This window comes from Saccoglossus kowalevskii, chromosome 1, assembly GCF_978046115.1.
Source record: "Saccoglossus kowalevskii chromosome 1, keSacKowa6.1, whole genome shotgun sequence".
In the NCBI taxonomy this organism is placed as follows: domain Eukaryota; kingdom Metazoa; phylum Hemichordata; class Enteropneusta; family Harrimaniidae; genus Saccoglossus; species Saccoglossus kowalevskii.
Genome location: NC_140641.1, coordinates 20693342 through 20715043, shown reverse-complemented (window position 1 = coordinate 20715043; position 21702 = coordinate 20693342). Strand labels below are relative to the sequence as shown.

Genomic DNA, 21702 nt, shown 5'->3' with positions numbered 1-21702 from the left:
TTTAATTTAGAAACTATGATTTATAATCGTTTAACATCCTGCGCAGGAATTTAAAAAAATCTGAAATTTGAAAATTCTAAACTGATTTTTAGTTGTCTGAGGTAAAAAACAATTCAAAATGATTGAAAGCGGTAATATAAAACCAAGCTGACATCAATGTTATTTCCCTCTTTCTATCTGCCTCTTTGGTATTAAATTCAGGAGTTATGTTGCATTTTTGTGTAGCGGAGAAATTAACCATTTTTTGCTGTATATACTGTAAAATGCTTTTCGCTGAAGAGATGATTCATATAGAATTCTTTCTTGTATGCAAATGAGCTCCCTTATTTAGCACAGGAAATTGAATATGAGGCCAACACAATCCTTCGTTAAAAAATACATGACAAAATGATACAATTGCTTGATAATAATCACATTTTTGACGCAATAATTTGTAATGAAACTGTCTGAGATAATTGCTATTGAAACGAGCTAATCACTGATTTTTGTTGGACTTTTTTTTTTCAGGGAAAAAACTAGTCAGTCTGTGTCTTAGTGTCCAGTTCATGTCATCCTGTGCTTTGTTACTTTTCACAATCACATTATACATTGCTAGAAATATGTCCTGTAATGTACTGACAACCACTGTGCTTGGATCAATTCCCAGATCTTCACTGAAAATACAAAATATTAAAACTCATAGTAAAACAAACATGATATCCTTCTATTTGATGTCTACTTTTTCTAAGAGAAACATATTCCAACGAAAGAAGACAATAGTGACATTCAATGTCACCTGATACATAAATATATAAAAAAAGAAGAATTTAATCCTTTTTATCGCCAAAATATTGGTGCAAGATGTTAATAATATTAATTTTTAATATAGTTCTGACCAAATTGGCGTAATTAACTTTTATCATCTTGCGGCCATTGCTGACTTATTTTTGTTTTAAGCCTCGCTTTTGGCTTCTTTGTACTGATACAAAATGTACCATTTGTCAAACTTATTTAAATTCTTGAACACTAATAAAATAAACCTTACTGATATTAATAAAGATTTCAGTGAAGTCGTTAGATGGTGTCAAGCTGACAAACTTACAATAAATGTGGAAAAAATTAACTATATGATCATAAAAACTCCACAAAAACCTACCCAGTTGGAAGGTTGTCTAGACGTTGACGGTTTGCCTGTAGAGGGCGTACCTTCTGTCACCTACTTAGGGGTAAGCATTGATCCATCAATGACATGGGAAAACTCACATTGAAAAAGTTAAGAAAATGATCAGCCCCAATGTAGGCATAATTTCTCGCATTCGCCACTATGTCCCTAAATCAATACTAATCCTTCTATATAACACACTAATTGTGCCACATTTAACCTACTGCATTGAAATTTGGGGGAATACATATCCTACATTGCTGGAACCAATACTTCGTTTACAAAAAAAAGTAGCTAGACTAATCATATTTTCAGACTTTTTTGCACCTACTGCACATAACTGTCATCAACTCGGCATACTAGATATTTATAAACTTTGCAAATTTTACACTTGTCTATTTATATTTGACCTTAAACATAGTCGCTTTTCCAATAATCTGAGTCACTACTTTGATGATCTGTCTCATAGCTATCCAACGAAGTCAATATTGCAAAGCAATCTTGCAATTCCAAAAGTTAACCTGACTATTTTTCAGTATAATCTTAAATTTGCATCTGTTAAACATTGGAACTCCCAGCCGTCTTTAAAATATTCCATAATAGAACAAACTTCAAAAACACATTAAAGCATTACCTACTACAGAATTAAATCTTTTACCTTATCAATATGTTTTTTACACATCACATTTGTTATTTTATTTATTATTTTCTCCTTCTATAAGTTGTATATTACTATCTTGAAAGTCCCACCTACCTAACTCCATTTTAATTTAATTATTCTAATCATTATTTAATCATTTAACCAGTTTTATTACCATAATATCATACAATAAGTTGGTTCTTGGACTAGATTAGTTCAGACAAACTATTTTCCCTGGACCAAACCAGAAAATTTCAAACATCCTTTTTTTTTCTTTCTTCCTCACATTGTTTGTTTTCTGTTGTTGTATATTTTCTGGTGAAAGAAATCAATCAATCATCGATATGTTCCATCAATGCAAAAGCAAGGATTGGATCGCAAATAGTCAGCAATGAGATAAAAGCACATTTGCCAGTGACTACAAATCTTGATCAAAATGTTTGAAAATAATATACAATCATGAATATCTTTAGAGTCTATGATAAAATAAGCCGAAAAAAAATTATCCAAATTACATTTTTTGTTCACAGCGTCGGACTCGGAGAATTATATCTTTTTGATGAAAAAAATGCAAAATGAGCTAACAATGAAGAAACAAACATGTTCATAAAAATAGACACATTTTATTACAATACGGTTTACATACCATCTGAATTTATCATTATCTTCATTATGAAATGTTTTCGATCGTATGCAAACCTTTGATAAAAAGCAATTTCCACCATGGTTTTTTTCATCATGATTTGACCTGAACAACTTTTTTTTTGCCCTAACAGGTCACATCTTTCGTTAACCAATCAAAATTCTGCGTTATACAGATGATGTTTTCCGATTATTGACAATGTAATTTTTTCAACACAATACGGAAGTGAATTACCGCGATGTTGAAATGCGACCTGTTAACACTGATTTCAACCAAAAAAAGGTGATTTATTTCCTAAAAGCTGTTGATTTTCAATTTTCAAAAGGTAAAGGGTGGAGGAAGTATTTAAAAAACAATTAACAAAGGCAAACATTTTCACACACAAAAAAAGTCATTTTATATAGTAACAGTTTTATTTACCAATATCATTTGAATTTATGGTATAAACATTTTTAGAGTCTGTGGGACAATACTTGTAGACAATATCCTCCTCATTATCTTAATCGTGAAATGTTTTTGATATCCTGACATGATGTTTTTTTCTACGATTTTATTTGAAACAATATCTACTGACCTGATAGGTCAAGTCTGTTTAAATAAATAACCAATCAGAGTGGTCACACTGATGCATTTTCCGGAAATTTCATGGTAACATTCTCTGCATAATGGAAAGTAACCTGCTTCCAATCACTCAAAGGAATACAGATTACGAGTACTCCAGTATTACAAAATTGGGTTCATCTTGTGTAACAATTACAGAAAGATTGCTACCATGTTGCATAGTGCATCGTGAAAGATAATAAACCCATGCATTGTCGACACACTGTAAAAACAAACTGGGTGCATGGGCTTATACCCAAGGAGAGGCTTATGACCGGAGAGGTACAGTATATAGGTAATTATATATATTGAAAATATGCTAGTCTACAACATACCTAGTATCACAAAATTTGATCAGTTCAATGAAACCAGATAATCCATCTTCAAATCTATTCACAAATGTGAACTTCGGTTCATTCTTGAGTACTTCTTTCTGATAATAGAAAATAAAATATACCGGTATATATAACCTTAAACTGTGAGAACATTATATATAAATTATGACTTCAGCTTCAGCTATGGTAAATATGCAGTTTTGCTGACCCAAAGACAGGGTTCTCCCCAGCAGACAGATAGTGCTGGATGGACAAAGCGACGCATTGACGCAAAAACCAACCAATATTTGATCCAAGAAGAACACAAGTAAATTTATTTCCTCCACTTAAGACGCAAGTTAAAAGCATGGCCGTTTTACCGAAGTATTTAAATCATGATTTAAAGAAAATTTAAAGTAAAATACATTGTTTATTTTCATGAAATTCGACACGCGCTGCGCGACGACCACTGCGCTTTAATTTGTAGCAACCATTTTTGCAATGTACTCGAACAACAATGAAAAGAAAATACATGTAAATAAATTACTGCCATCTTCCAGAAAATGAAGGTGTATTTTCTAAGTTTTATTCATCAAGTAAAAAAATAACCTAGAAGACAAAAATAATAAAATTGCATTTACTCACCCAATTCTTACATTGAGTGCCATCCACTTCTTTTTCCAGCTCTTTCATCAATAGTGCATCACTGGAAATTAAAAACAGATGTTCAAAAATAATGTTGGTGATAAACAATCCATATGAAATGAAACACTGCACATATTTGTAATTCATCGCACGTAATTCTAATTCTAACAAATTACCAACCTACGTGCCAAAATATAATCAAGACACCCACCCCTTAACTATACCTGATAGGATGCTGTAATTCTGCTGCTACGGCAACCAGGAACTGAAAATATTCATTATCTTTCCAAAAATAAGGGTGTCTAAAAAAATGAATTAAAAAAAGTGCATGTGCATTAAATAAAGCATAAATTAAGAATTCAAAACACCACAACCATGCCAACACTTTGCATTACCATAAGTACACCATTTGATGTTCATCTTCAAAAAAATTACATGTAAGAGAATTTTAACCTTGGTGAAGACATATAAACCAAAAATTGGCATTTCTACTCATCACTTAGGTTTGCAAGCTTGCAAAATACCACAGTCATTAAACCTTTCAATGTTTTTTCAGGTTATATGACTTAAGGTAGAAAATTTAAAACCCAGGAAATAATTCGGATGAGAGTCTTTGTTTGTATGACATTTTTGATCAAAATATCAGTTTACTCTCTGAATTATCCACTATGCAGTGGCTTTATTTTTGAAACAATTTTTGAAATTCCAATACATATGGAACACATAAAAATCTAAGAAAGATTAGAAAGACCTCCCATGTGCTGATAGTACATTGTATTCAAGACACATTAAAAATAAAAATTAATTCAAAATTAATAGGGTTGTAGAAACCAGTTTGTTTATTAATCATACCTATCAGAAAGTCAGTGGAAATAATACATTTCATTTATTACTTGTTAGGCTTAATTACAGAATACAGAACAGAAACTATTAGAGAATACATGTATACCTGGGCCCACAAAGAACACCCTAGGGTAGTATTCCCTATAGAAAAAAGCCTTGCCTAATGGGTCACCCTCAGGGTGATCACGCAATCGAGGCCTGACCCATTTATTCTCACAAACGTTTCCGCTGCACCAACGGGCCGCCGGAAGCTTGTGGGGTGGTGGGTGGTTTTTTTCCACGGAAAGTCTGTGGAAATAATAAATTTCATTTATTACTCGTTAGGCAGAGTAGCACGCTCACCGGAGGTGGGGAAGCTCTGACGACTGAAATGTACATTTTTCGACACAAAAGCCGGTCGTCTGAACAAGAAAATAGGGCCCCAACAATTTTAATGCGTAAAAAACAGTGTATTGCTGGGGTTCGATAGCGCAGATTGAAACCAGCAGTGTCAAGCAAAGGAAGCTGGTTTCGGCTGAAGACACTATCGCACCCAACACTTTTGCGCATAGAGTACCTTGGTGTTGCGGGCTGGGTCAACGAACACTGTCAGACCTGTCACCACTGGTCCCAACCTGTAGAGACCCTCCTCCAGCGCTTGGAAGACGTTCTGAAATCTCCAGAACCCTGCTCGGAGCAACTGCTCGAGCGAGGCACCAGACATCAAATCCAACGAATTGCCTACCTGCACACTTTGTGTGCTTTCACCTGGTGACATTCCAAGCGAGTCGATGAAGAAGCAGTTAAGTTATACGCTTCCACGACCGTATCAACAATCCACCATGAAATTGTGATATTCGAAGCAGGGTGGCTTTATTTGCCCCGCCCATAACAGATAAACATGCGCTTCTTACTGCCCCTAGACACCTTGGTGCGATCGAAGTACCAGCTCAGAGCGTGCACAGAACATAGAATTTGTTCCTGACGGTCTTCTGTGCCCACTAAGTTAGTGAGACGTGTGATATGACAATCGATTCAGGGTCACACCCTGGAATTTGATTCTTGGCAAGAAAGCCCATCCGAGGCTTCAAAATAACTTGTGAGTTCATAAAAGAGACACATTCGTCACTAAAGGACAGTGCCCCTATCTCTGAGTGCCGCCTACCTGACGCCAGAGCCAAAAGAAAAACTGTTTTCATAGTCACATATTTCATGTCCGCCTTGTCCATAGACTCGAAGAGAGGTGTCGTAACGCCGCTAGAACCAACGACAAGTCTCAGTCAGGAAGATTCGTTAGTCCCTTGGCACATGGTCTCTTCGAGCAGAAAGACTTAAACAGTTGTATCGTAATAGAACTCAAAGCCAGTTTCAGTCCAGCAGATTCTGATAAAACTGGGAATAAAACTGATCAATTTTCCTTGATCAAATAAATATAGGAAAAAATCGACTACCTCGCTAATAGAGGGACTGAGATGATCGATCTCCCTTCTGTCACACCAATCAATGTACAGTCTCCATCTGGATTTGTACAAATGTCTGGTACGACAGACACAGGATTAACTTTTAATATAGTTGAATTAAATTTTAATATAATTGCGACATGAACTTGATTAAAATGCATTCCTATATAAGGTTGCGTTTTAATTGGAGTTCAATTAAACAACTCAATTACAATGCAAGTTAACGTAGAATTGCATTTTAATTAGGTTTAATTAAATAAAAGTTCAATATCCCGTGACTGAACATATCAATATAAATTGAACCATACCTTCCCCCTTTACTAAACCTAAGCAATGAAAACTTGACTTAAATTTGATTAAATATTAATATGAATTATGAAAATAGTAAGGGTCGTCACAATGTAGGTCCTGTCGTGACAAGTCGGTGTAAATTTAAATTGAAGTCGTCACAACTTTTGTAGCACACACACACATACACATACTTGTATTGCTATATGTTCCGAGGACCTCATTGGATTAACTTTTAATATAGTTAAATTAACTTTTAATATAGTTGTGATATGAACTTGATTAAAATGCGTTCCTATATAGGGTTGCGTTTTAATTGGAGTTTAATTAAACTCAATTACAATGCAATACAATGGAGAATTGCATTTTAATTAAGTTTAATAAACAAGAGTTGAATATCCCGTGACTGAACATAGAAATGTTTGCGAAGCTTAGGTTTAGTATCGAGGTAAGGTATGGTACAATTATATTAATATTAATATAAACTGAACCATACCTTCCCCCGATACTAAACCTAAGCTACGCAAAACGTATTAATAATCGAATTAACTATTAATATAAATTATGTTTTTCGAGGACTATGAAAAAGGTCCTCGGAAGTTGGTATATATCTGTATGTATATCCTCGCAACATATAGCAATCCAAGTACACACACAATAACTACAAGCCGGTAGGCTTGTTGGCGATCCGCTCCGCTCAAAAACAAGCAATATGTTTTTGACTGTTTCCATGGTGACATAAACGTGAAGCTAACGTCGGTTTATAACAATACGAAGTTCGAAAACACCATTCAGTCTTTAGAAGTCACTTAGTTTATTACTAGGACCACAGTCACTCTACTTGTAGAGTGACTGTGCTAGGACGTATTCTGCTGTTACATTTATTATTTCCAACCGTTTTGCGATAGAATTTTCTAGAATGAAGCGTTTCCTGTAAATGCTGGAAAGCTACATTGTAAATAATGAAATAACGAAATGGTAAATATTAATCTAAAGTACAGTGTGTTGACCTTCATAATAATATACTTCATATTATGCAAAACATTAGTCACGGTTATTTATTTATTTATCAGTTATTTAAACATACACCTCATAATCGGAAAATATGACCACAGTCCAGAATTTCAGACGGATATTAAGCAACCTAAGAGCATATCAGAAGCATTCACTCTAAAATATAAAAAAAGAACTGCAGTCAAAAGTCAAGAATGCCAGCAAATAAAGGACTCTGTCCCACAATCCTTTGTGCGTGTTATTACGGACACGCGCAAAAAACTGTACCACGCTTGTCAAATCTGGGTCAAATATACAGTACGCTACAATCTCGCCAGATTGTTTAATAGTGGAGTGTTCGGTGACCATTGAATTAGCCCGTGATTCATATTTTATGTGTATTAATTTATTCATCAATTTTAGTGATTGACAGTACTGCCCAAATTTTAGTCAAAAAAACGCAACTGGTGAAACGGAAGAGCATTGCCAGGCGATGGACACGGGGCTCTTTAGCAACGACCGCATAGAGGTCAAAATACGCGTTCTATTTTTACGTTAAGTTTGGCTCTTCCGTTTCACCCCCTCCGGAATGTTCTACTTTCGCAGCCTAATCACAGGTTTTTCAAAAAACATCGAAAAAACACAAGAATTAGTAGAAATGTTCCTGTTTTGGGCGGATTATTTATAGAGAATAATGTCTTTATTACAAAAATGCTGAAAAACCTTAGCTATTTTTTTATTGGCGAAAAACTGCGAACTCGGCAAATTTGGTTGCACAACTTCCCTTTATCATATATACCCCGCGACACCGATGCCAGCTGACCAGTGGCGGATCCAGAGGGGGGGGCAGGGGGCCCAAGGCCCCCTCCAAATGCATGACGATTCATATCATCTGAATTACGCATAGCTTCTCTGCGATTTACGCTCCGTAATTTTAAGCGTAGCTTGGCCCCCTCCAATACATTTTGCTGGATCCGCCACTGCAGCTGACTGTGTACAAAACTGGTAGGAGGTAATACTTTTGGGGCGAAAGTATTCAAAAATCAGTTTTTCGATGTTGCAATGGCAGTGGTGGGCCAGGATTTTTTTCCAATTAGTGACGGCACGACCTACCTGTGAAGTATGAACAAAACCAGCCGAGCCGAAAAAATCACAGAGGAGTTAAAAGTCATTGCTGGTGAAAAGTTACCCCAACTTTGGGGTTTCTCGGTAATGAAAAAAGATATCAAAAATTCAAATAGTAACTTTGTGCCCACACTCAAGCTGAGTAGAATGAGCTATGTCTGAAGTGTTTTATCCCAAATTTGTAGGAGGAGATACATTTGGCGCGAAGCTATCCAAAAATCAGTTTTCTTGGCTGTTGCTATGGCAACGGTGGACCAAAATTTTTTTCAGATTTTTCCGAATAACTAGGGTGAAGGTGTGACCTACCTGCCAAGTTTAAAAGAAATTGGCCAAGCCAAAAAAATCACAGAAGAAATCATACATGAAAACACTGGAAATTTACACACACAGACACACACACACACAAAACGACAAAAGTGATTATAATGGCAATCCTAGCGGAGCGGATCGCCAACAAAGACTCCCATTGCACACAGGAATTATGCAAATTATCAAAAATTATAATTTGCATAATTTATTCAAAAAGTACACTCATACTATGTGGAATACCACCTAAGGTAACTAGATATTAGATATCAAAGGGATCATATGTCATATCATCATGAAATGAACAAATCTGTCTACCCAACATACCAATTAAATTAAGCGAGCAATTTTCAAATAGAAGTCCAAAATGTAAAGTGAAAATCAACAATGAATGATCAGTATTATGATAAGGTTTGTGAAGCTAAAAATTGAACATTGCCTTAAAGGGTGTGTTTGATATGGGACTCATAGCGACGTATACAACTTGCGTTAAATACATTGTTTATTTACATGAAATTCGAATACGCGGCAACCATCGGCCTTTAACTGATCTGTCTCAAATTTTCACACACAATTGCTAATATATCATGTCTTAGATATTGGATAACTTTTCTTGATTGAAAGAAATCAGTGATTTGGTAAAAAATTAATACATTGAATGAGTATTACAGAAAATCAAATACAAATATATAACAGTCTTGATTTTGATAGTACAGTTTTTAGTGAAAAATTCCAAAAGTGGAAAAAAATATGGTTTTATTTGAAAATAGATTTAATTTTTAGAAACCTAAATTATAGTGCTAGATGTAGTTAACATTAAAAATCTAATTTGAACTTCAACAAAAAACAAAGGTTTGAATATAAGTGTAAACAAGCATGGGGGTCATCCTTGACACATCGCCTGCTTTGAACTTCTATGGATTGCTGATATGAATGATAATTAATGGTGCCAGATGATGATGTATTGTATTGTACAGTAACAAGATTTATTTATTTCTAATAAATGCGCTACTTTACTTAATTTATTTACCTAAGAACTTCGTCTGTTGTTGGACGATCACGTCGTTTTGTCTGTATCATCCATTTAACAAGATGTTCTATTACTGGGTCTTGGACTTTACTCAAATCAAACTTTCCATTACTGATGTTTACTGGAATTGAATAGGGATTTGGGTCCCAAAATGGATGATGTCCACCTGATGCAATGTATGCAACCAACATTCCTGCGACCTTTAAATATAATAATAATTTATATATGAATTTCATTGTCAGAGCAATGCGACTCTTGTACTGTTTAACATTTTACTATATTCACTGAAGGGGTAAAATCAGCGAAAATAATTAATCCAATAAAAATAAATTATATGCTTCTGCCCAATTTCCTGTTATCAGGAATAACAAGTAATTGCTACTTAGTCCCCATGAGTTATCAGGTTTAAAAAATATACAAAGTTTGAACATTAATCGTCAGAGAATTTCAGAGATACATTTTTGTATGACTCCAAAACTGCATTCATTAAAACAAAATGGCTACTAGTTGGCCATTTTGAGGCAGACCTGACAGAGTTCAATGTATATCGACTAAGTTTAGACCAAGATCCAGAATTGCAGAAATGCTTGATTTTGATGAATTTTTAACATTAAATCAGTTGCAATTTGGCCATCATGAATCATTAAAACAAAATAACCACAAGACAACTATTTTGAATTTCATCCAAAAAACAAACAGATGCGCATCAGGGTCCCATATTGTTAGAACGCAGCAGAATGGCAGATATGCTTGAATTTCATGAATTACCATTAAATTGGACACCATTATAGATTGAATACATGTGCATGTGTGCAACATGATGTATGATGTACATGTATACAACTCTGAAACCAAATTTGTTAAACAAATGGCCACCATGCAGCCATTTTGAATCTGATTTGGAAAACAAAATTACATGCATGGCCATTATGCCAGTTGTTTGTAACAAGTTTGAAAACAAACCGCCAACATACTTGATTTTGATGGAGTTTAACATTTATAATAGCTGCCATTAACATCATCAGACAATTACAATTTTAGCACAAAAATGGCCGCCAATCTGCCATTTTTAATTCTGATTTTAAAGTTTGAATATGAATCAGGCACATTCAAGATACATGCAGAGATGCACACACAGATGCACACACAGATGCACACACGGAAGTCAAAACATATGACCCCATGCAAAACAAATAAAATAACCTGTTTTGTAATCCTAGCATAGAAACTGAAATTTCTAACAAGTAATCACCTGAATATCACTGTGACGGCTTACTTCCTTAGGTCCTGATACCATCAACTCTTGTGGCTGCCACCCTAAAGTACCTACTAAATTATGAAAAGCCCATCTTATAAACCATCTTGTAAATAATAATTAAGCTAATGAAAAACTTATCAAATTACTTATGTATATTATATTCCTGGTATATTACCCATACATGCATTAATTTTTAGTTAATTTTTGTCATCATTTACAAATTTGTAATCAATACAATTTTTTTCAAAATTTTTATAGAATTTTCATTAAGAATTGTAGCCAATATGAAATTATGTCTATCTGGACAAGAAATCTCAAGAACCTTTGGATTCAAAGTGTTAACAGCTAACCAATGTCTTGTGTGGAATGGCAACTACAATTTCCTTACCAAGGCTCCTAAAATGGCTATATGACGTAAGGGTAGGGGAATTATACTAAAGTTTTACTGCAAATTTGTATGCAGAATCATTTGCTATGTTCACACGGCAGCATTCTATCAAAGCCGAACTACTGCTCCTCCCACGATTAAAAGGAGATTATCTCCAATGCGTTCGTACGGTCGGGAGCTGAACCTATTCGCTTAAGTTATTGTCATGCAAAATTACCATTTTGTAACTATTTAACTGTAGTGATATCTAAACTACCAGGAATCACAGTCCCTCTGTCCTCTCTATCTATCATAGAGGGACTGTGGAAGAATCTAAACCTACTAGAAACACGTCACCGTACCGTGATCACTTCTTTAGTGTCTTCAAAAAGTTTCCGTTCAGTCGTGCTTTCAAGTTGTTGTCGCATAATTTCGTATGCCATTTCTTTCAGTTTCCTGTTGAGCTATCAATCTATCGCAATAATTCGTTACTATATATTAGGACGCGTACCTCTTCGTCAAGCCGGAAATTGCATGAAACCACGAAAGATGTTGACTCCGCTATAATTGAAATGGGAGGTTACTTGAAGAAGACGATCGAGGGCGTGATTTGGGCTCCGATAATATGCCCCTGATGCGTATACACGGTCGGGCCATGTCGGGGCTCAACCCTATCGGAGTTCAACCCTGAGGGTTTATTGGAGTCGAACTTGGCTCGAGCCGAATGCGTATACACAGCCAATTTTGCTGGCTCCAGCCGTTGGGCTCCAATAAAATGCTGTCGTGTGAACGTAGCAATTGTGGCTTGTGTGTTAATTGTCACAGTGTACTTGTGTAACTTCTTTTGTTTAGAAGAACAATGCAATATCTTTATGAATCACAAATCACCTGCTCAACTTATTCAGTAGTGACAATTAATGCATTTATGCACACAGTTCTTTGGTTCAAATCAAGGTTGTTCAAAATAATGTCCCATTTTTAAATAGTGAGGAGAAAGTTGTATTCTCCACTTGAATTATATCAGAAAACATACCTGTTTAGAAACAGTATGTTCACTAAATGCAAACAGTTCTTAACAAAATAAAAAAATCTGTGCCTAGTAAACTGGTATATTGTTTAGAACAGACAAACTACAAAACACAAAGTGTCCGAGTAAAAGTTATTTTTCCTAGTATATCCTGATAAAAGATGCTGACTGAAAACAGTCTGCTATCAAAAGTTGCTATAACCTTCCTATTCATAGGCATGAGACAAAGATAACTGTTCATACAAACATACATTGTGCATCTGTCTTCATTGTAGTTTTTGTAGGATCTGTATTACGACTGATTCCAAAGTCAGCCAATTTTGCTTTACCATTGCTACTTATTAATATATTCTCTGGCTGTTGACAAAGAAACAGTTCAGTGTCATAGTTGTGTTATGAAATTTAATGACATTTTAGTACCTATATGTATAATATCAAACAATCAGACTTGTGGTTTTTAGCAAGAAATCAAAAATATCACTTTTTACCAAAAATATTCATCAAAATTAGAGAATTGAAGATATCATTACAAAATGAACAAATCTGAGAGAGGTCCACATGTAGTATCTATATTTGTAATATCAAAGCATTCACGACGGACTCTGACGGACAATCACTCATATGATAAGCTCTGCTCGATAAAGTCGACAGCTGAGCTAAAAATTCACTTAAAATTGAAGATAATGCTACCACATCAACAGGCCATACAGAGGATTGAGAAATTGAGAAGTTTTCAGAACTTGACAAAAATATCAATCTCAGCTTTTTTGACCCAATTTCCAGTTTTGTTGATGGAACCACTATTTTCAAACAAATTAAATCTTTAACCAATAAGGAATTTTTATAACAAAAATCAGAACAAAAGGATCAGCGATTTTGGAGAAGAAGTCATCCACGAATGGCTGGATGCTTTATGAACCCTATAGCTCAGGTGCCCTTTGAACCGATGAGCAAAAAACAGTATTAGAATGTTTATCAATGTACAAAACATTGTTTAAATCTGTTTATTGTCATGGCAGTGAAATGCTTTCGTAGATATCTCTTAAGAGATACCCATCTTGACATACAACTTCAACCAAATTATGTTTAGAATATTCCACTTATGTGCACTGACTTTTCACTGTTACAAATTTTAATGACAATAAAGATAAAAAATAAACTACTTTTTGTTTGTAAGGCAAAAGCATACAAATTTGAACAATAGAAAGATAAAACATTTATTATGTGAAGTGTTTTAATTGTTGCATTTAGTTACCTTTAGATCTCGGTGAATGATAACTTGTCTTTTATTGTTGTGAAGTACTTGTAGACCTTTCAACATATCTGTAATTAAGCTCTTGCATTGATTCTTGATTTGCCCTTTAGATTTCAGATCATTGATGTGTTCATCTAAATTCCTCTCACACAGCTCCAATATCATGTAAACAAAGCCATTCTTTTCAACAGTATCCTGGGAGATAATTTGGACAACTTATTTATTGTTAAAATACACTGATTCAATAAATAATCCTTTTAATTCTTGAGGATGTTGCATGATCAGTACATATAGATGTTCCTTTAGAGTACTGAACAGGCTCGAACATGCTCCCATGTGAAGTGAATTCGGAATTATTTTATGCTTACTGAACAATTTACAGCATTGCAATTTAACAAACGCTGTTAAATAGTTAATTAATATTCACAGATATTGTCAGAAAAAATGTTCAAAACCCTTTAAACTAACTGCTATTATGATGAATGGCACAAACTGATACTCATCTATACAAACAACAATGATACAAATTAAGTTTTGTTGTATTAACTGCTGCAAAGATACTCAATTAAATTACTAAAACAGTTATGCAAATTAACAAATTAATTATGCACAGATTTATGCCAAACAATTTTCTTCATGCATATGTAGATTAATTCCAAAGAACATTCAACTATAAAAACAGTGTAGCAAGTATTAATCCATCTCAGAAATCCTTTGTTAGAATATAAAAAAAAAAAAACATGCTAAAGACAGTTAATGATTATGAAAATATGGACAGATTAATATGGACAGATTATAATCAATCAGATGTGATTTTCATAATATTGTATTGTATAATTTCCTCCTCGTAGCTCCTGAGATATCTGTAGAACAAGATTTGACAACACATATGACGAACAGACATCGGTACCATCAGTATGGTATTGGCCACCTTTTGTACTCGGTACACAAGTGCCAATAAAATCTACAGTGCTGCAATACCCAATTGGAGTCATTAAATAGCAAATCTCATTGCATGATTTAACGACAAGGGTAACATTATGATTTAAATTTTAAAATCCTACTAATTATTGATATTTTATCAAACAACGAGGGCAAAGAGCAAATACATATGGTATCTAGCATGAGGGTCGGCAAGGGGTCTTTTCCTAAGCTGTAATCAATTGTTTTTATTTTCATAATAATGTAATTTAAAAAAATAAAAAATGTAAATTCGTAGACATTGGCAAGGTGAAAAATGTAATCAGCTATTTTATTCGTCCGTAATTTGTACAAAGATCCTATTTTTTGTAAGCGTATAAAGCATTTTCCACATTAAATGTCGTAATTCGTACGCAATTTCTAATTTTGATTCTTAAACGCAAATTATCAAATATACTATAAAAATGTAAAATGTAATTAAGAATTTGCTTTATCTGTAAAGTGTAAAAATCTATTTTTTACTGTAACTTTCATTATATTTCCTGTAAAAATGTAAAATGCTTTTTTTCCTTCCTGTAACCTGTACCAGCTATTCCCCCGGCCCCTTGCTTCCCTCTAACATGTGGGTAACAACGACTTTCCTTATAGCATTGGATTCCTTACGCAGCCATATTGAACTAAATTTTGGATAAAATGACATTCTTATTTCAACTTGAAAAGAGAAGTTTTGGTAACCTAGGATGTTTTTTACACTTTCGAATTGTCATGCTGTAGCAGGGAATAAAATTTTCAAGTGTTCGCTGCAACAATCTACAACTTTGTGTGTTTGAATTTCATGTAATGTATTTTACACGCGTTGTATACATCGATATGAGTCCCATATCGAACAGGATGTATGTGTGCTTAAAATAGAGAAGAAACATACTTACATGTAATTGGATGAGATTATCTTTTATGAGGTCAGGATCTCTTAACACTGATAATTCTTGATCTATGGCTTTCTTCATTTTGTCGATCCAAACAACTCTCTTCACAGCGAATTCCTCACCTTGATCATTCACACCAAGAAACACTTGTGTTCCTTCACATCTGTTTATATGCACACAGAAAGCTATTATTTTTTTTCATACATATCTTTAGAGGGCAGTATACTTTTCACACTGCATTTATTTTTTCAGCTGTCTGGTCTGGGTCAATTATTGGCGCCACAGCATTTTACCTCAACAACAATTAATTAATCTGAAATTATTTACTTTCACTTTTTGTTTTAAAGATATAACTAGTCGAAGGGCTGAGTTATTAGTTTGAGACTCACCTTCACTAATTATAATAGTAATGACATGTGATTTGAACTACCACTACAAATCCCTATAATAATAAGCATTTTGTTTTACAAACTAAAGTAAATAATGTAAGAATTTAAAAAAACAAAACATCTACCATTATCACTCACCCACATGCAATGCGAAACTCTTCACTTTTTGTACAAATCTTCACGTTCCCAGCAATCCTTTCACATTGAGTATCATCAAGAGATCGTAACTCATCGAGCTTAGCTTTCCAACGAATGCTTCGCTGAACAGGGAATAATAATAACTTTAATAATAATAATAATAACTTTATTTAATTAAGCGCAACAATTCCAACATATGAAGATCAAAGGCGCTGATACAATAAACAATCAGTCAAATATTAAAAGCACATTTAAATAAGTGCGTTTTCAGTCTGGATTTAAAAATGTCTACTGAAGGACTAGAACGAACAGACAGAGGTAATTCATTAAAAAGTTTAGGACCTAAATTTTCAAAAGCACGGTCTTTGTATAACACCTTGGACTTTTTACTACACACCTGACGAGTTTTAATAAGAAACTTTGATTCAGATCTTAAACTACGACTAGGTACATAAAATTCGATTAATTCACATAGATAATTTGGGGCAAAACCATACAAAGATTTATACACTAGTAAAAGTAATTTGAAATTGATTCTTTGTACAACTGGTAACCAATGAAGTTTAATAAAAATGTCTGTAATGTGGTCATATTTTCGAGCACGAGTGACAAGGCGGGCTGCTGCATTTTGTACACGAATAAGAGGTTTTATCTTAGTTACAGGGAGACCAGACAATAATGAATTACAGCTGTCTAAGCGAGAAGATATGAATGCATGTACCAACTTTTCAGTATCAGATTGGGATAATGATTTACGAATACGATTAATATTTCTTAGATGGGAATATCCAGATCTACAAATAGTAGAAATGTGTGTTTCCATAGATAGCTGCGAATCAAACAAGACACCTAAGTTTCTAGCACTTGACGAAGCACTAACCAATTCTTCACCAATTGCGATACTAGACAAAGGACACGAGTCTTGTGAGAATCTCCGAGACGACATGCACACAAATTCAGTTTTCGACACATTCAAAAGTAGGAAATTACAAGACATCCAATCGCTAACGTCTTGAATACATGTCTGAAGTATCACCCGGGCGCGAATTTGATCATCTTCAGAAACCGATAAATAAATCTGTGTGTCATCGGCGTAAAAATGATATTTTACGCCGTGACGTCGCAATAACTCGCCCAATGGTTTCTGAAAATATCATTTTTAGAGAGGGGAGGATATATTGAATTAAGAAACCCTTACTTCACCTCCAGACTTGCACCAAAATTTGTATACACTTTTTTTCTTATATTCTTCAGTATTTACGGAAACCCTAATTTTGGTAACTTTTCAGTCTTCACTCAAAAGATTAGTGGCTAATTTTGTCAAATAAAAATCAAACATTCACCTTTGCATCTTTTGGTGCATTTCCTGAAACTGAGCTAGGCATGCTCAAATCAATAGAAGAGCTTGTGTCAGAACTGATTGTACTATCATTCATTGTTGACACATCTGTATCATCAGTGGATGGACTAACAGCTGATAGTATGGGTGGTTGACTTGCAGAATCTGTAGTATCCATTGGCTCATCAATTCCTAAATCGGAAAGTATGACTTTATTAATTATTATTCAATATATCGTGTTGTACTCTGATAAAATTGTTCGCATGGTTCAGTGTGCATTTTCTTACCTGATTGTAAGGCCGGTGGACTTGCAGAATCTGTAGTATCCATTAGCTCATCATTTCCTAAATCAGAATGTATGTTTGTATTAATTTATTTTTCCACATATGAAAATTATACTTTGATATATTTTATACAGTTTCATTTGAATCTCAGGACTAGTTTGACAAATATTATGATTTGCCTGGATTCATCTCTGTTCATCTAGTGTTGAGTTTTTCCATGGAGGCCAAAACAATATAAAAGTGCGGTAGCAAATATGATTCAAACAGTGAATAAAAATTTTAGGAATGATCAACAACTTTCAGATCAGCTATTAAAAGAACATTAAAATTTAAACATGTACATGTAGAATGTTGCTTGCAATTCACATAAATTCAGACATGTAAATATTTGGCATAATAGACCCAAAAACATCATGCAGGATTTTGGAGTGCAACTTTCGTTGCTTCTTAACTTTTTGGAATAAGGAGTAGATTATTTGAAGAATTGTGCAAATTGTTTTTTTCTTTTCTTTTTTTGGTTTTGAGTTAATTTTTTTATTTAGGATGATGTCTGTCACTGCATGTGTGCCTGTACATAAAAAAAATAATAATTCAAAGGTATCATGGCATATATACTTACGCTGAAGTACATATTTGCACTGTTTGATGAAGGCCTTCTCTGATTGCTTGAATTCAGGATGCAATTTTAGCTGATTCTTGATATCTGCTGCTATGAAGAAAGCAGTTTTTTGATCTTTGGGGTTTACTCTTTTAATGATTTGTTTTTCCCATTCTTCACTATCATGCCTCAGATTTTCTTCACGTTTATTGTTTGCAGTTGGAAGAGAGATGTATGTCTTCCAATCTTTATTGGGGAAAAGCTTACCAATAAAACTGTGAATTCCTGAGCCAGATGGTACAAGTACAGGAAATCCAGCTTGAAGGGCGAAAAACGCTGGAAAGTTGAATGAATCTCTCTGTTCAGGAGCAAGAAGAAAAGCAGCAGTTGGCATCTTTTCTCTGAAATCTTCAAGTGAGATTGGACCATGAGTATTTATGATCAAATCTTTACAATCTGCTTTTTCATTCAGGAAGTTGACAAATTCTGTCTTGATACTGCTCAAAACCCCATATATAATCCAGTTCATCAGAACCTTTCTGAATTTAAAAGCAGATGTCGCAGCCTTCCCCAATGCCATTGCAGCCAAGGTGTACTTCTGAAAATCTTCTGTGCAATTGACATCTGCTACGGACAAAACATAGACTGTTGACTTCTCATCAGGACAAGACAGATTGTCCATGTTGAAAAACTTTTCATTCAGGGATGGATAGTAACACTTGTGGAGATTTTCCATATCCCGTCCAGATCCTTTGTATTTCGTCTTAAAGTGCTGATAAACCATGGGACCAATGGACAATACATAATCAGCCTTTTTAGCTTTATCAATAGCCAAATCTTCCATGTCAATATCTCCTTCATCTTCAGGAATCGTATGGTTAACTAACATCAGTTTTCCATTAGATGCAATATCACCTTGGATTTGTTTAGCAGCCGAGGCTGCTTTGTGTTCACGTCCTATTATATGTCCAACGACACCCCCTACATTTTTTATACGATTCAGAGAATACATTGAATCATGTGTTATCAACCAATCAAGACTAGGACGATTAGTATCAAGCGAGTCTACTTTTCTCTTCTTTGGATTCACCATACAAACACCAGTTTCATCATCTCTGCTGATTTCTTCATCCTTCGCATCAAGGGTTATTAAGTAGGTTGGTATTCCATTCTTGGCAGTAGCACTTGTCAGCATCTGTTCAGTAATTTTCACCCTATCAAATTCCGATGACGAATCAGAGCCAGCAACAAAAACAAGACTTTTATCTGAATTATTAAAAGTAAATTAGTTTAGAACAGAACAGAATATTTGACGCAAGAAGTGCATTGAGGATACACCAAGTATGGTCTAAAACATAACAAGGACAAAACACTGTGCAATGAATAACAAAACATTAAATGGCATAGTTTTTTTTTTTTTTTAAAGATATTCTATCAAAAAATTTAAGGTTTATGAAATAACAAACAAAGAATCCATCATTATTTAGTCAAACATTTCTCATTCTGACAGGGTAATTATAAGACCTTTGTCTTGTGCCTTATTTCTAGGCTATGTGACGAGTATTTTACAAGATTTTGTTCATTTATTGGATAATTTGAAATCTTAAATTGAATTTGCACTATACTGAGCATGTTACTATCGCAATATAATAAAATAAATACTCGGGAAATACTATCAAATGGAAACTTAAGGTAGAGATGCAGGTTGGAGACTATATTTTTAATTGGCTCTAATTACTGTAATTACAAAAGTAAAATATACTTTTTACCCATCAAGTTATATATATATCATTTGAAAGAACTTTATTTAAACTTTCTAGTTTTATGGTTTACAATAATGAACTATGATACCATATTAAGTGTTGTGGATTTTGGGTTAAAATCATGCATTTTAGGTGAAAGAGCATTTAAAACTATTTAACTTTTAAATGCAGACCCTGATTTTGATTTTAAAACACTTATTTGAAACTTCTGTTTACCAGAAACAAAATGGCTTGTTTATTAGTGTTTCCATTGAAAAGTTTTTACACAGTGCTCTTTGAAACATTCAAATTCTATGAATCGTTCACAATTAACATAGCCACTAATTGGCAGCTTCATTGTTTCTGTTCCAGTGAAGACAGTGAAACCATCTGAAGCCATTTACTTAGGATAGACCTGAATAATCACCCCTGAAAATTTAATTGAAAACAAATGAATCGTCTAAAAGTTAAATAGTTTTAAAATTAAACATCAATTAGTTGAAAATGTATGACTTTTTCATTCCATACCACGTACCAAGCAAAATTTTCACCCTAGACCAATTGTTAGCAAATTTTGCTACTTCCAAGATATTTCAGACCCTATTTGTATAGAAAGTGTGTTTATAGTTCAAACCTTCTTCTGCATGAAGACATCTTCTTTTTCTTCAGCTGTGCATATACTGACCCAAAACAAATCTACACAAGATGACTTCTTTTTGAACAGAAGGTTTTCAAACTTATTTGCACAATGGCGCTGACATATGCAATATAATGTTTCTTTGTGTACGTTTGTAATCGAGTATACCTAGTAACCCCCTTTAATTCAGCAAAACCTGTTCTCATTTGTTTTAAGCTAAGGGTATGTAATATAGTTACGCCGGTGTCGTAACCCCCCCCCCCCCATGCCTTTAAGGGGATTTAAACTCTGCTATTTTTAAACCCCGTTGGTGTAATGTTTTGCACATCTATTTTTCTCGTATGCCAACAAAAAACATGTGAAATGATATAAAGAAATGAATAGAATGCAAAGAGATCTGAGAATCTTACGTACTTAAATTGGTGTTTGTAGGACCACATTCTTGTCTTGGTGTATGTACAATTGGCTGATGAAGGAATTGTCGTTTTCTTGTCTCCATTGAGGACATAGTTGTTTCCTGCACTGCTGCTGATGACTCTTTATTTCGCTCTATTTCGTGTGATTTTCGCTTTACTGCAGCCTGGAAATCCTTGTCAGATACGTCTTGGTCAAATCCCAATTGAAACCTGACTTCAACCTCCAAAGCCAAATCATCTCGTTGTGCTTCTTTCAGTAATTCAACGAGTACATTGTATTTGGTTTTTGATAGGTGATTCATTTCTTTCAACTTCATAAGTAGCTTATAAGGATTTTTAATATTCTCTCTTTCACCTTTTCTTATTTCTGGATTTAGTCCTCTAGATGCATTAAGCAT

The 21702-nt window shown here is 34.2% G+C and overlaps 2 protein-coding genes across 2 annotated transcripts; both read right to left on the bottom strand.

The window, feature by feature from the left end:
• Positions 1–265: 265 nt before the first annotated feature.
• LOC144359384 (uncharacterized) lies at positions 266–19398 on the bottom strand. Its single transcript, XM_085496798.1, has 13 exons — positions 18402–19398; positions 17915–17944; positions 17632–17819; positions 16289–16431; positions 15765–15924; positions 13915–14109; positions 12911–13016; positions 11260–11333; positions 10008–10207; positions 4208–4285; positions 3984–4044; positions 3360–3457; positions 266–653 (listed from the first exon to the last, which is right to left on the bottom strand). Exons 1-13 carry the CDS (start codon positions 19396–19398, stop codon positions 476–478), a joined length of 2508 nt encoding a protein of 835 aa, XP_085352924.1. The 3' UTR covers positions 266–475.
• Positions 19399–19459: 61 nt separating this feature from the next.
• LOC146750426 (uncharacterized) lies at positions 19460–21702 on the bottom strand. The gene is made up of 3 exons (XM_085496790.1): positions 21303–21702; positions 19520–19775; positions 19460–19490 (listed from the first exon to the last, which is right to left on the bottom strand). Exons 1-3 carry the CDS (start codon positions 21700–21702, stop codon positions 19460–19462), a joined length of 687 nt encoding a protein of 228 aa, XP_085352916.1.

What these genes read in the sequence shown, in the direction of transcription:
- LOC144359384 (XM_085496798.1), bottom strand. Translation starts at nt 19,398, where the DNA reads ATGTTAGTTAACCATACGATTCCTGAAGATGAAGGAGATATTGACATG. An exon ending in AGAAAAGAAAAAAACAATTT is followed by an intron (nt 17,945 to 18,401) that starts GCACAATTCTTC and finishes TGGATACTACAG; the next exon opens with ATTCTGCAAGTCCACCGGCC. An exon ending in TCATTCACCGAGATCTAAAG is followed by an intron (nt 13,017 to 13,914) that starts GTAACTAAATGC and finishes CTTTGTCAACAG; the next exon opens with CCAGAGAATATATTAATAAG.
- LOC146750426 (XM_085496790.1), bottom strand. Translation starts at nt 21,702, where the DNA reads ATGCTTAATGCATCTAGAGGACTAAATCCAGAAATAAGAAAAGGTGAA. An exon ending in TCCTACAAACACCAATTTAA is followed by an intron (nt 19,776 to 21,302) that starts GTACGTAAGATT and finishes TTAATAATTCAG; the next exon opens with ATAAAAGTCTTGTTTTTGTT. An exon ending in TTGATAACACATGATTCAAT is followed by an intron (nt 19,491 to 19,519) that starts GTATTCTCTGAA and finishes TAAAAAATGTAG; the next exon opens with GGGGTGTCGTTGGACATATA.